At 41.1% G+C, this 13,956-nt stretch overlaps 1 protein-coding gene across 1 annotated transcript; it reads left to right on the top strand.

Moving 5' to 3' along the window:
• The first annotated feature begins 1,948 nt into the window (after positions 1–1,948).
• nkx2.3 (NK2 homeobox 3) lies at positions 1,949–6,171 on the top strand. The gene is made up of 2 exons (XM_024006914.2): positions 1,949–2,641; positions 4,919–6,171. The coding sequence occupies exons 1-2, from the start codon at positions 2,251–2,253 to the stop codon at positions 5,530–5,532; spliced, it is 1,005 nt and encodes a 334-aa protein (XP_023862682.1). The 5' UTR covers positions 1,949–2,250; the 3' UTR covers positions 5,533–6,171.
• Positions 6,172–13,956: the final 7,785 nt, after the last annotated feature.

Genomic DNA, 13,956 nt, shown 5'->3' with positions numbered 1-13,956 from the left:
TTGCTTCTCATTTTGAAATGTTGATCAGTGTTGTATAGTTTAGACCCCTTTCATGCATCTGTCTTCCTGGGACTAAAACATATATGGACTAAAGGAGAGGGGCAAGGCATTCAGAAAAGTAAATCATATTGCAAAGTTATAAAACATCTCAACACAAATAGTGGCAGTGGAAGACGCGCAGTGTGCTCTGTTTTCTGTCTGTCCTCGGCGAGAGGAGCCAGTAGACACAGTGGATAGTCCCAGAGTGAGAAACTGGCAGGTCTGGATCCTGTCCACATACACGTTATTCTCACCCTATTTCTCTTTGCTTTGTGAARCAATCTGTTAAATGAGTCTGCCGCTACATAATGCGTGGCGTGTTTTACTTTTAGTTGTAAACCAATCAACTAGGCAAAAAACATGTATTCGAAACAAATATTAAAGCCTTTAATATTCAGAACAAATCTGACTATTTAGAGTTATTCGATGGCTGTAGACCACTTGTACGTGGTCACATTATATAGGATAGCTGCATCAAAATTGGTAAGTGAAATTGTTCCAATTTAGATTAGCCAATAAGGCCTTCAGGGCTTTCCTATATGTTTGACTTCATCAATTCAAACGATAAGTGAATTATTCACACAAGCATGTGAGGACAGACTAACAAATAATAGCTTAAGTAAATGCCTATAATTGTAGTCCTAATATTATTATAARTCATTAGACCTATGCCAATTATTATAGTTTGGATATTGTTTCAATGTCGCCTAATATATATAAAAGCTATGTGCTATGTTTTATCATATTTTCAACACAATTCTAAGACAGAAATATCGATATGCAATGTAAAAGAAAATGTGTGTGAATGAATATGACAATGTTGTATTTTATGTTTTTCAAGGATTCCCTTGTAAATTTTTGTTCGTTCGTTTAATAAATGTATGGGGGAAATGTATTAGTTTCTTGTATTTTTATGTGTTGTTGTTATTTTATACTCTTATATACTCTTACCAAATACTGGGTACGCCTATATCCATTGTATTTAGTTATTGACCGGTAAAAAAAAAAAAATACTTCACACACTAGAAATATACAAATACACTTGTAAATGTCCGTAGAAGTAAGTGTTTAAGTTACAAATGTACACTGTATAGTGTAGCCTATCAATTAGTAATACAGTAAAGCAATCGTTAGCCCCCCCCCCCCCCATTATCTTATCCGCGGTTTGTGGAAACAGGAAAATAAGATTTGGATTATCTAAGTGTGTGTGATGATAGGGAGAGTAGCCTAGAGAGAGAGAGAGAGAGAGAGAGAGAAAGTGCTTAAATCGGAAACTACACTGATAGCAACAGATAATGTGTCATTAATATCAGTATTCCTCTCTATGCTGCTTATCAGCATGTTTTCTTAGCCTATTAAACCAGCCAAAAAGAAACAGTCTCATCCGTGCAGGCCTCCACACACACTGACTCAATCTCTCACTCTACCTGCAAGACACGTGCTTTTTCTTCTTCCATTTGTAGAATGAGGAAGGCTACAACTATGTTGAGTTCATTATAGTTTCAGTCGGTTACTACTCCATTTTTACACTCTTCAATGTGAGCTAAGCTATATGCAAACCATAAACGGATATATGATGAAAACCGGTCTCCTACCTGTACAGAAACTGCATGCAGACGCTCTGAGGGCTGATACCACATTCAAATTATTCTAGCCTAGGCCTACTTCTTTTTAAATTTCCCATTGAAATAAAGACGTGTTCATTTCATGTAACATAATACAACTTTTCAATAGTTGTTACTTGATAATCTTCTCAACTCTAAATACATAGAAGAGCTTGCGCCCTCGTTCCATGCAGTCACCCATCCCATTATCTCGTGACGTCACATGGAGGAAAAGAAGCGTCCGCCTTGAGTCCTCCAACAAAACAGAAACTGCATCTCACCAAATCCCCCAACAAGCTAAACAGACACGGTAGGCGAGGCAGAGAGCGCAGGGCAGAGAGACGAGAGCTGTCACTTCACGAAACAAACCAGTCCTCTTTTGCATAACTCCATGAACAAACAACAAGCAAGGCTCAGCAATCATTCAGGCTACTGTAGAGGTTTTCTTTTTTCTTCTTCAAAGAGACGAATAGACCCCCTTTTGGATCCGTTTACTCTTAAAAACCGTCTATCCAAACAAACACCTGCTTGAGGAGTTCTTTATGCTCGGATGAGCCACTTCACCAAGGGACTATAATTCCTACTTCATGTGAACGAATAGGTGCCGATGATAATAATGCTTCCTAGCCCTGTTATTTCTGCCTCCACCACGCCGTTCTCAGTCAAGGACATACTGAAGCTGGAGCTTCAGCAGCAGTCTCAGCAGCAGCGGCTAGCCTCACACCTTGGGCCGCCCCACGAGTGCTCTCACCCGGTGTCGCAGCAGCACCGCTTCGCCCTCCAGTCGCCCCCGTCTTGTATGCTGGCTGGCAGAGACAGGGACAGTCCCAGCCCCGGGCTCTTGGAGAGAGAGGCGAGGATGTCCTACCTGGGTAGTCTGACCGTGCAGGAGCGGCTGATGGAGACGGGTCTTGCCGGGGAGATATTCACTTCCCCGGGGCTACAGGGACACTCAGCCGACACCAGCCTGGAAGTTGAGCAGGAGGACATAGACACCAGTAAGTCGGTGATTGATTACCAGCATACATGGTATCCTCCATTTGATTTTAAAAGAAAGTATTATATTCTATTATTCTAGCTCTATTATGATTGCAGTATTCTAGATTATCAAGCTCATTTATTAAATCCAAGTATATGATAATCCACCCATATATATATATTTCTTTCTTCTCCATTTAACTAGAGACAACTTCAGTTTAACGATTACAATATTAGCGCCTTTTATAGAAAGCGATATMTTTATTTGATTTGTCATCTACATAGAGGGTTCACCTGTAAATAAATAGGTTTGGAGAAGAGAACGCTCTAAACGACAGCATTTTGACAAATTGTGCATGGCTGAATCGCCATATAAAAAATATGAGCAATCCAACATCCTTCGTTTTCAGAAATAATTTAAAGAGCCATGTTGTTTTTCAGATAAATGTACCTACTGCACTGAAATTAACCTTTAGATAACACAGAAATGTTGTTCCACGCAATTTATTTCCTTTTTAGAAATTACAAGTAATATTGGGCCAAATGCTTTAATTAGGCCTATACGTTGCATATACCCTAATTATTTAATGCATTTACTCTTTAGGTTGATGTCAGCATTAATGGGACTTCAAGTGTATTGGGACATTTGTGTTTGAGGGAACTGTACTATGGTAATTTTGCAACCCATTCACAACAAATGTCATTGGGTTTTTGCTAAATGCTTTTGTTTAGTGTGATTTCATTGTAGTGTGTGTGGTCAGGTTTCTTAGACAGGGTGACCCGTTGAAACGCATGAAGAAATGCCATATATATGAAACTTTTAGCTAGAATGATAAGGCTGTCGTTCTGTCAATTATAATTCAACAATCTATCTTTTTAATAACCATTCATGGAAACAGATTCGCAGGAAGTAGGAGTGCTGGGGTGCTGCAGCACCCCCTGAGAAACAGCATTGGATGACAGTGGAAGGCATTAGAGGGAAATAAAAGAAAGGAAACACAATTATGTACGAAGGGGAGGATAGAAAAGAGGCTCACTTTATGAAAGGGGACAGAATTTGGGGATAGTAAAGGTGTGTCACAGAATCCGGTAAAAGCTGTTCAGACTTCTTTAGTTAGATTTTCACCAAGAGCTTGGAATGTCCCCAAATCAATGTTGTAAGGGCATGGAAAGGGTTCAATAAAATGTTATTGTATAAAACAGAGAGTATGTTATCTACAAGCCTGTACAAGGCATATTGGTGAGTTCATAACAAGTGTGAGGTGAAGTGGAACACTAATGGATTTCTAATGAGAAAATAGGATCCCAGTTCATATTTTTCTAAAGTGTCCSACCAACACTGAAAGCCACGCTTTAGCAAAAGTGGGGGTCTGAGKTTKTTKTTTTTTTTTTAGCATCCCCTGAATAATAAATGATCAAGTTGTAGATAAGACCTYAATTCATTAAAATAAACATCACCTGAGTATGGGTAGACTGATTTTGAATGTCTACATAGTGATCTACCAAAAAGTGTCCGACTTTTGCATATATCACCCTATTTAAACCAGGGGTGGGAAAGTGGTGGCACAGGGCCGTTTTGTAGGCCCGCAGATCAACCCCCCCCCCCCCAAAAAAAACGGGTGATATTTCAAAATTTGGTTGTGCATCAGCAGTTTTTCTCTTGTTATGTCAGTCACTGACAATCACTCAGCCCATGCCAGCTAACATATTTTAGATTGGTAAATTAGTGTAGCCAGCTATCGTGGTTGAATTACAAACCCGGGGCCCCCATTGATTTTGTTAGCCACTCTCACTCATATATCATATTAAAAACTGAAAACATTTATCTCCATCCTAACTACATTAAACTTAGGGCCCCCAAAAGGCTAGGGCCGGCTCTGACTACATGTGTGGTGGGTATGGATGTGAGTATGCAGACCCGCGAGCCACTGCCGCTATTCATGATGAGTTCAGATTTCTTGTGGCCCCCACCCCCATCAAAGTTCCCATTAAAATGAATACATATATTTGAAGTAAAACCGGTTTCAAGCCACAGACTACACTGAAACAACCATATTTGAACAACAAATCATAGGAAGGCCTATCTGATTTAATTTTCTCTGATAGGCTAAATTTGTATTTGTGTCATTGATTATAAAAGACTCGAGATGAATTTTGAAAAACATCAGTAGCCTAACTATGGACCTTCAGGATTAGAATAGCTATTTTGTATAGAATGAAATAATTGACGAATCTGTCGTCAAATATGACTAAAACCTCTCTCCTCTCTCTTTCTGGAAAATCTTGTGGCCTAATAGGAGTGAGGGACTGCGAGGAGTCCACGCAGGTGCACTCGGACTTGGAGAAACCCCCAAAACAGCAAAGGGCCCGGCGGAAACCACGGGTACTCTTTTCCCAGGCGCAGGTGTTCGAGCTCGAGCGACGCTTCAAGCAGCAGCGTTACCTATCCGCCCCGGAGAGGGAACACCTGGCCAACACTCTGAAACTGACCTCCACACAGGTCAAAATATGGTTCCAGAACAGGAGGTATAAGTGTAAACGGCAGCGGCAGGACAAGAACCTAGAGATGGCCGGACATTTACACCATCCTCCCCCGCCTAGGAGAGTGGCAGTCCCGGTGCTGGTGCGTGATGGGAAGCCCTGCCTGGCTGGATCTCAGAACTATAATACATCCTACACTGTTGGAGCGGCCAGCCCCTATAGTTATAATGGCTACCCGGCTTACAATAACCCGGTGTATACTAACACTTACTCATGCACGTACTCTAGCCTGCCTGCTCTAGCGCCCAACACTACTGCTAACGCCTTTATGAATATGGGCCTTGGGAACCTGGGCGTGTCGCAATCTCAGGCCCAAACATCACAGGGAACAGCCTGCCAAGGAACTCTGCAGGGCATTCGGGCCTGGTAGCTGAATGTGTTGATCTTCAGTTGAATAACATTTACTTTGTTGATCAAGAGTTGATGAAGTTGATAACTAACCTACAGTATTTTGGGATAAGTAAAAACCTTTATGTGTCCCATGCAGCACAATAAGGATATATCGTTGAAAGTCGTCATATTGAGACAAATTTTGTACAAAGAGATTAGATGTTTCATCATCAACGGCAAAAACGTGTTTTTAAAAGTTGGACTATTCCAAAGTCACTGTTGGATATAGATATATACTGTGACAGCATTGTATACTGCCTAAATCCCCATGCGCAATTTGGGATAAACTACTGGGTGCTTATCCCTCAGGATGTGAATGGCCTATGCTGGCAAACATTAGCAATGATTATATCTGATCTCTTTACTTAAAAAATATGACTTTACATGTAGCCTATTACAAATGGCAAAGGGGTCCTTACCAGTGAAAACATTCAACATCATATCAGAACATCCCTAAATAAAAGATCGAAAATGCAAGAGGATTTTTTTTTCTGCAGACTTTTTTTTGTTAATTTGAGATGTATCCTTGTGCACCTGAACAATGCCTGCTGAGTATGTTTTGTTGCTGAGGAAAATAAGCATTTATTGAAAAATAAAGTGAAACATTTTGGTATCAAAATGAAGGCATATGTTGATTATATTTTCAGAGGGAAAATGCAATTGTGGTATCTTTTGCACTCTCCATCGTAGTTTCGAAAAGAGTTTCGAATGCGGCTGTGTGTGTGTGGTGTGTGTGTGTGTGTGTGTGTGGTGTGTGTGTGTGTGTGTTGTGTGGTGGTTGTGTGTGTGTGTGTTGTGTGGTTTGTGCGGTGTGTCATGCTGTTGTGTTTCAGCCCTGCAATTCACTATGTGTCGTTGTTGTGTGTGTGGTGTGTGTGGGTGTGTGTGTGTGTGTGAGAGAGAGAGAGAGAATGTGATTTTACACCTTATTGAAACTTAGGTGTCTGGTCAAGTTCCTTCAATCCCATTTAGAAAAGGTGTGTTGTGTTTCTACATAAACACATAAATATGTGCGCACAAATTTCGGATTTATTCATGGCGTTTTTAAAATGCTTTGATTGACAGTGGTTGAAACCGTAGGCCTAGCATACTTTCTGATACTATATGTTCTGTTGGCCATTGAGAAGCGCGCTTTGGTTTTGTACACGTTCTCCAGAAGCACCCCGCACTTCAAGGGTCTCTGTTTTGCATTCAGTTCCCACATTTTTTTTCAGGCCGTCGCTTATGCTGATTATTTGTAATCTAAGGATACAACTAAACTTAAGAAAATATAACCAAAAATATATAACGATTAAAGCAAATGAATTGTCTTCATGTTATGCTATGTTAGGCTATACCAAAAATAAATGTTTGAGATATGGCTCCAGCATACTGTTCGCCATGGAATACCGTTTTCCAGCCGTCGCTTTGGAAGAGCTGAAGAGAGAGGCAAATATAGCAGAGTAGGCCAGAAACACAGACAGACACAGACAAGAGCCAGAACTCAGACAGAATGGAAAATGGAGAATTTAGGCTAGAGAGACGTTATCTAGACAATGGTCTGATCGCGCACCCACGGAGGGCCCACAAAGACACTCTAGACCTAGGCTAGCATACTATGCTGAAGTGATCTCTTATTAATGGCCTAGTATAGAGCCCCACAGTGGAGGTATCTTAATACCCATAAAACCTAGCGGTCAAACAGGGAAATGGTTCCTGTCGTTTTTCCAACATTCATTTTCCCCATAGGGGTTTTTAGAAACACTTCTAATAAGGGCAGTGTTTCTTGTAGGCTTACCCTGGCATGACGATTTGTTAACCATGTACATCTCTCTCGGACAAGGTGACTTTTATCAACATAGTCGGCTCTATTTACGCTCAGATTTGAAAATGCTAGTTAGTATTAAATTAGAAACTATGTAAGACTACAAATCCCTGCAAGCTCCTGCACATTATTTCTAGCGGACACTTTGCTAACAGGTATTGTGTCAATTTAAAACTTGATCAAGACAGTTCACAGAATTGTACATCTAAAGACATTTAGCCAATTTATTCATTACTACATTTAGCTAACATTAGATAGTTAATCCAAAGATTCTTAACTTTGMCTCAATTCGTCAGTCTCGTCCAGATCATCATGGCATTTGTAGTTCTTTATGATAGCCACATTAGCAGCTAATTAGCATTTTTATTTTTTTATTTGGGGAGGTAATTACAGGCATATATAAAGAGATTTGCACTGTTATCAAACTTCCCGTCAGGGTAAGTCTACACAAAACACAGCCCTTATTAAGTGTTTATAAAAACCCCTATGGGAAAAATAAATGGTGGTTTAATGGGTGCACATTCAAAAAGATAAAGCTTACTTCATTATTACATTTTTAAAATTATTTTCACTGCATCAAGGATAGCCTACACAGACGTTTCGGCTTTACAGCCTTCTTCAGTGTGTAGGTACAATATTCTTTGAATTCAAAACAGCATTTGTAGAGAACAATCGATGAGCAGCAGGTGCTTCTAATTAGGGTTGTCACTCATCTGCAAATCAGGGATGTGGCTTTTTTGGTCTACCTGTACACAAATGAGTCACAAAGAAATACATAATTACAGTATATGGCATGGGAGCGGGCACCAAGGGCAACTCACGAATCAACCATCCCAGGTGTCCGCTCACCTGAATACGTCATATCAATTCATTAGATATCCCACCACAAAGGACATCAAGCACAGCCATTCATACATTTGTGGGGCCAGCTCATAAACAATATGCAAAGTCTGATATGGAGAGTGTTATTGTATAACAGTCTAAATGTGGCTTATAGGAAGGAGGTGAAATCTAATTCTTAATTTAAACCATGTGGAGACAAGCTCTCACAGTTTCACTGCAGAATTAGACGTTCATCCACGTTCTACAAACGTAACATGTCGAAGTTGCTCCAAACGTCAAATGTCGATGTCCTTTTGTTTCTCCTACTGCTCAATATTATTCCATTCCTCCAAATGTCAAATTTCGAAGTCCAAGGTTAAGTTAAGGAACTCACTCATTGCAAATGGTTAAGGTAAGGGTTAAAAACTGTGTCCACGACTGGGATCGAACACACAACATTCTGATCCAGAGTCATGGGGCTACACATGGGATGACTCCTGTTGCCTCTATTGGCCGGTTTTGAAGGCATTTCCCTCAGGACATCATAGATGATCCTAATTTCTTTGTCAGTCTTGAACAATCTGGCTGGTCTAGGAATGGAATGAGTGGGGAGGGGAAAACTGAAAGCTACCTGTTATTAGCAGAGAGGTTTGGAACTCTCTTTCTTATTGGTCTATTAATGAATTTACCGACTGCCAAAACTCCCTCCCACCAAAACAAGCTGACATTTCAGGCGGTCTTTCAAACACCTCTTACACTAAAAAAGGCATTATCATAATTTTCACAATTTCACAGTATTATTCCAACCTCATAGTGTGGAAATATATGACTGCACCAGGCCTTTAACCTGTGAAACTGAAATTAGACTAATTTGCCTTAATTCGATTTGTCATTGGATGAAGGCCTAAACCAATCAGAAACACTGATTACATAGTTGGGTTGCCACTTTTTCCACTACTTTTGCCTTTGAGGAAATGTCACTGTGTTCTCATGGTAACTTCCATCTAACTTTCCACCTATAAAATGGGAAACATCCAACTGGGCACACCCTTGTTGAATCAAGGTTATTTCAACGAAATTACGTTGAACCGACGTGGATAAGACATCGAATTAATGTCTGTGCCCAGTGGGATGGTCTTCCGTCACAGTCCCCAAATAAAGGATAATGTTCAATGGGACGAGAGAGTGGCATAGTTTGGGTTTACAAAGGAGGAATTCATATAACTTTGATCTCCAGGTCTCCATATCACTGCCGCTCATTAGAGACAGCTAACCGTTTTAAACAAACGGCCTGCCTCTCTATATAGGCCTACACAGGACTGATCCGATACGAAGACGCCATTAATGGGGATGAATAGAAACGTAAACAGTGTTTGTCTCCAGTGATAGGCCGCTTCCCCTGGCTACTGCACTGCCGGTAGAGGATACCTGTGTCAGGGTAAGTGGCAGAGAGACGCAAAAGTAAATAGAGATGGCGACAGGAGGGCGATGCCTGAGGACGCGGTGTGTGTATGTGTGTCACAGCGTGTGTGCGTGCACGTGTGTGTGTGCGGAGAGAGTAAGTGCCACAGCCGTGATTTCTATCTATTGCTGTCAAAGATTGCAGCTCATCCAAAAGGCGCACGRCGTTAACAGAGTTCCCTAAAACAGTCTCCCAGGGTTACAAAGAACAAAGGCCAAATATAGAGTAGACATATAGACAGCTATAGGCCTAGCGGAGGAAGTTAAATATTGATAGCCCACCTTACTCTCTCATCCTGGTCTACCCGAGCAGCAGCAGCTGTCAGCGGGGTTGGGGAATGACAGAGATGTGCTCCGGATCCCCGGACGGAAAGAGGAGAGGCATATATAAACATATCTAGGCTGTTAATGGCATTATATAGGCCTATGTAGGATATATGTTTGCAATATCTATGCTTCTGAGTAAATGTGAATCATACCGTATTTTAGGAGATTGTGATGATGCTGAAAAAAGTAATTTGTCATTATGCATATAAGCCTACAACAGCTAGYCTACAAAGATCCTGTAATATAGGCTACCATGAACACCTGTAGGTTTGCTTAACAGAATTTCCATGACTTCTTCTCCAGACATGTTTTGAAACCTCAGGGCTGTGTGTTCTCTGTAGTCAGAGCAGAGAGAAAGAGAGACCTCTCTGTTTAGTCAGGGGACGAAAACAAAACACAACCAAGGAGCAAGAACACTCACCTGTCAACACATCATCACATCATCTCATAAATGAAAGGTAGGCTCGGAAGTTGCACAATATGGACAGAGAGGGAGGTGTGTGTTTGCGTGCGTGCGGAGGAGGACTGCGAGTTGCTGCGCATAAAGGTAATGTGTGTACTTARGTAGACTATTTTAAATGAGGTTATTGAGCTTTTTTTTTTTAAAGCTCTATTGCGTAAAAAGGCACTCAAGACTAGGCTAATGACAGAAAAATCCAATCACCCAAAAATATATACAACTGAAAATGTAGGACAAAAAAATCCCAAGAAAGTAAGAACAATGGAATGTCTCAATAAACGCATTATCAAACATGAAACATTATTAAAATAATGTGTAGTGACGTCTTATGTAAACAGTTTCCAACAATTATTGTATATAGAGGATATATAGGAAACCCTAATTATGTCATCATGACACATTTTCATTTAAGATCCTGATTGCAGGGTTGTCTCGATCATATTCAGATTATTATTGTTCTATTGTGAAGATGTTCTATTGTTCTATTGCTCTGTGTTGGAACCACTCGTCTAGGCGCAGGGCTGTATTTCCATACTCTCTCAAACCCATGTTATGACTGAGCCATTTTACTGAGTGTGGTAATCATTACTACCAYAGGGCGGCGCTACTTACTCATTAACTAACTAACATTGACAGCAAGTTAAATGAAGGTGAGCGGATTACGTCAAGAATGTAGGCTATTATATTCCAGGGCAATGATCCTCTGAGTCTTCCCTTTTCCAAATCAGTTTGCCATGGTTGCCAGAAGAGCTGCTGGAAGATGGATGATGGTGTTCATTCTGTTGCTGAAATGTTCAAGCTTCTAAATCACCTGTCAAACTCATTCCAAGGAGGGCCGAGTGTCTGCGGGTTTTTACTCCACCCTTGTACTTGATTGATTAATTAAGGTCACCAATTAGTAAGGAACGCCTCTCGCCTGATTGTCTAGGTCTTAATTGAAACGAAAAAACGAAAACCCGCAGATGGCGTTGAGGAGTACACCACATCAGTCACTGGCTTCATCAATAAGTGCATCGATGACGWCGTCCCCACAGTGACCATACGTTCATACCCCAACCAAAAACCATGGATTACAGGCAACATCTGCACTGAGCTAAAGGGTAGAGCTGCCGCTTTCAAGGAGCGGGACTCTAATCCCGGATGACTGTACTCCCTGTTCACTCATGACTGCACGGCCAGGCACTACTCCAACACCATCATTAAAGAGAGACAGCTTATAGGGAGGAGGTCAGAGACCTGGCCGTGTGGTGCCAGGACAACAACCTCTCCATCAATGTGATCAAGACAGAGGAGATGATTGTGGACTACAGGTTGAGAGCTTCAAGTACCTTGGTGTCTACATCCCCAACAAACTAACATGGTTCAAGCACACCATGAATGTCGTGAAGCGGACACGACAAAACTTATTCTCCCTCAGGAGACTGAAAAGATTTGGCATGGGTCCTCAGATACTCAAAAGGTTCTACAGCTGCACCATCGAGAGCATCCTGACTGGTTGCATCACCGCCTGGTATGGAAACTCCTCGGCCTCCAACCTCAAGGTACTACAGAGGGTAGTGTGTATGGCCCAGTACATCACTGGCATCCAGGACCTCTATACCAGGCAGTGTCAGAGGAAGACCCTAAAAATTGCCAATAACTCCAGCCACCCTAGTCATAGACTGTTCTCTCTGCTTCCGCACGGCAAGTGGTACAGGAGTGCCAAGTTTAAATCCGAAAAGCTTCTTAACCCCTTCCACCCCCAAGCCATAAGACTCCTGAACAGCTAATCAAATGGCTACCCAGACTATTTGGATTGTCCCATTTTTACGCTGCTACTACTCTCTGTTTATTATCTATGCATAGTCACTTTACCTCTACCTACATGTACATATTACCTGTGTCCTCGCACATTGACTCTGTATTGGTATCCCTCGCTACTGTTATTTTATTGTTKCTCTTTAAGTATTAGTTTTTTTGTTGTTGTTGAGTAAATACGTTCTTAACAATTATTTTTCTTAAAACTGCATTGTTGGTTAAGGGCTTGTAAGTAAGCATTTCACGGTACCTGTTGTATTCCGCGGTACCTGTTGTATTCCGCGGTACCTGTTGTATTCCGCGCATGTGACAAATAAAATGTGTTTTGATTTGATTTGAAACTCGGCACTTCTTGGAATGAGTTTGACACCCCTGTTCAAAATCAATGGCAGTCACTCTACAATTCACCTTCACATTTCTCTAAAATCGCAAGCTAATTGAGGTGCTCATTGGTTTCTCCATTCCTTTCTTCACTTGACCATAACTAAGCTATGTTGTTGTTAGGCCTACTATCTGTAAACAATCTGCAGACAAAGTCTTCTTAATACAGTTATACATCGCAAGGTCCTCTGATAACAAAAGTTATTAAGGCTTAAATGTTCTGCCCATCCCTTCTGCAAATACAGGCAATGCCACACCTGCGAAAACCACGAGGGTAATCAGGCTTCACTCACTTTACAAACACTGACCTACAGTATATAGGTCAACTACATTTACCTGACATATGATCCGTTATGTACACAAGTAAACTTTAAATAGTACTTTGATTGAACAGTCATGTCGCTGAAAGTTTTGAAGCATTTGATACGTGGGACATGTACTGTATAGCCTACTGTAGGAACATTTTAAGCACCATTTTAGCTTCAAATCCACATCAAGGCAAAAGCACAGGAAAGGTGATTAGGACTATAAAAAATGTAATCATGAGAAAAATAGAAAACACATGAAAGTAACTTTTTATACTAGTTACAACCAAATGGACAGAGGGGCGCAGCACACATTTGTGGACAAAAATTATAAACAAAATACTATATGCCAGCTCCCTGTTTAATTGTCAACCTCTTTACTAAATTTAATGTAGGCTAATATTGAAATGCGTAGGCCTATGCAATTCCTATAGTGTGGATAGCCTATTAKGCCTGAGGCGGTGAGGCTATAGCGCACGACGGTCTCCACATCCATTGTTATTGATCCTTCATAACACATTAAAACCAGATAAGAGTAGGCTACACAAATACAATGTTCTTAGATCTTGCAGAGCTCCGCGAGCCAATAGCCCTTCACAGATTGCCCTCAACAAAATCACCCCAAYTGTTGTCAAACTGAAACATACGTTTAAAAGGTCTGAATTTGTGCTACCTCCATCCCTCATAGTCCATAACACTTATACAATCACTGCAGGCTTTTCCTCCTTGTCTTCAAATTACGCAARTTTATCCAATTTATCTCTCCGTCCTCAAATAAATCAAGCGCWTGAGGGATAGAAATACAGGGCAAGGCGGTCTGGGGCGGGGATAAGTAGGTCAGACAGCCTATCAGCGCAGGCTTCAATGGCAGTAGTGAGAGTTGTAGTGCAGACATGACATCTAATGACACCTCGGCTGTTGATTAGACCAGAGGCTGTTTCACCGCAATTAAATCATCTCGGGAGAAGATCGAGAGAGAAGAGCAACGGACAACCCAATCAAAACCTGTAGTTTAGTTTAGACTTTTGAGGGTCTCTGGATGKGGGT

The sequence above is a fragment of the Salvelinus sp. IW2-2015 genome, linkage group LG18 (genome assembly GCF_002910315.2).
Source record: "Salvelinus sp. IW2-2015 linkage group LG18, ASM291031v2, whole genome shotgun sequence".
NCBI lineage: Eukaryota > Metazoa > Chordata > Actinopteri > Salmoniformes > Salmonidae > Salvelinus > Salvelinus sp. IW2-2015.
This window is presented reverse-complemented; position numbering and strand designations above follow the sequence as displayed.

Coding starts and splice junctions, on each gene's coding strand:
- nkx2.3 (XM_024006914.2), top strand. CDS start 2,251: ATGATAATAATGCTTCCTAGCCCTGTTATTTCTGCCTCCACCACGCCG. Junction 2,642..4,918: donor GCAGGAGGACATAGACACCA/GTAAGTCGGTGA, acceptor GTGGCCTAATAG/GAGTGAGGGACTGCGAGGAG.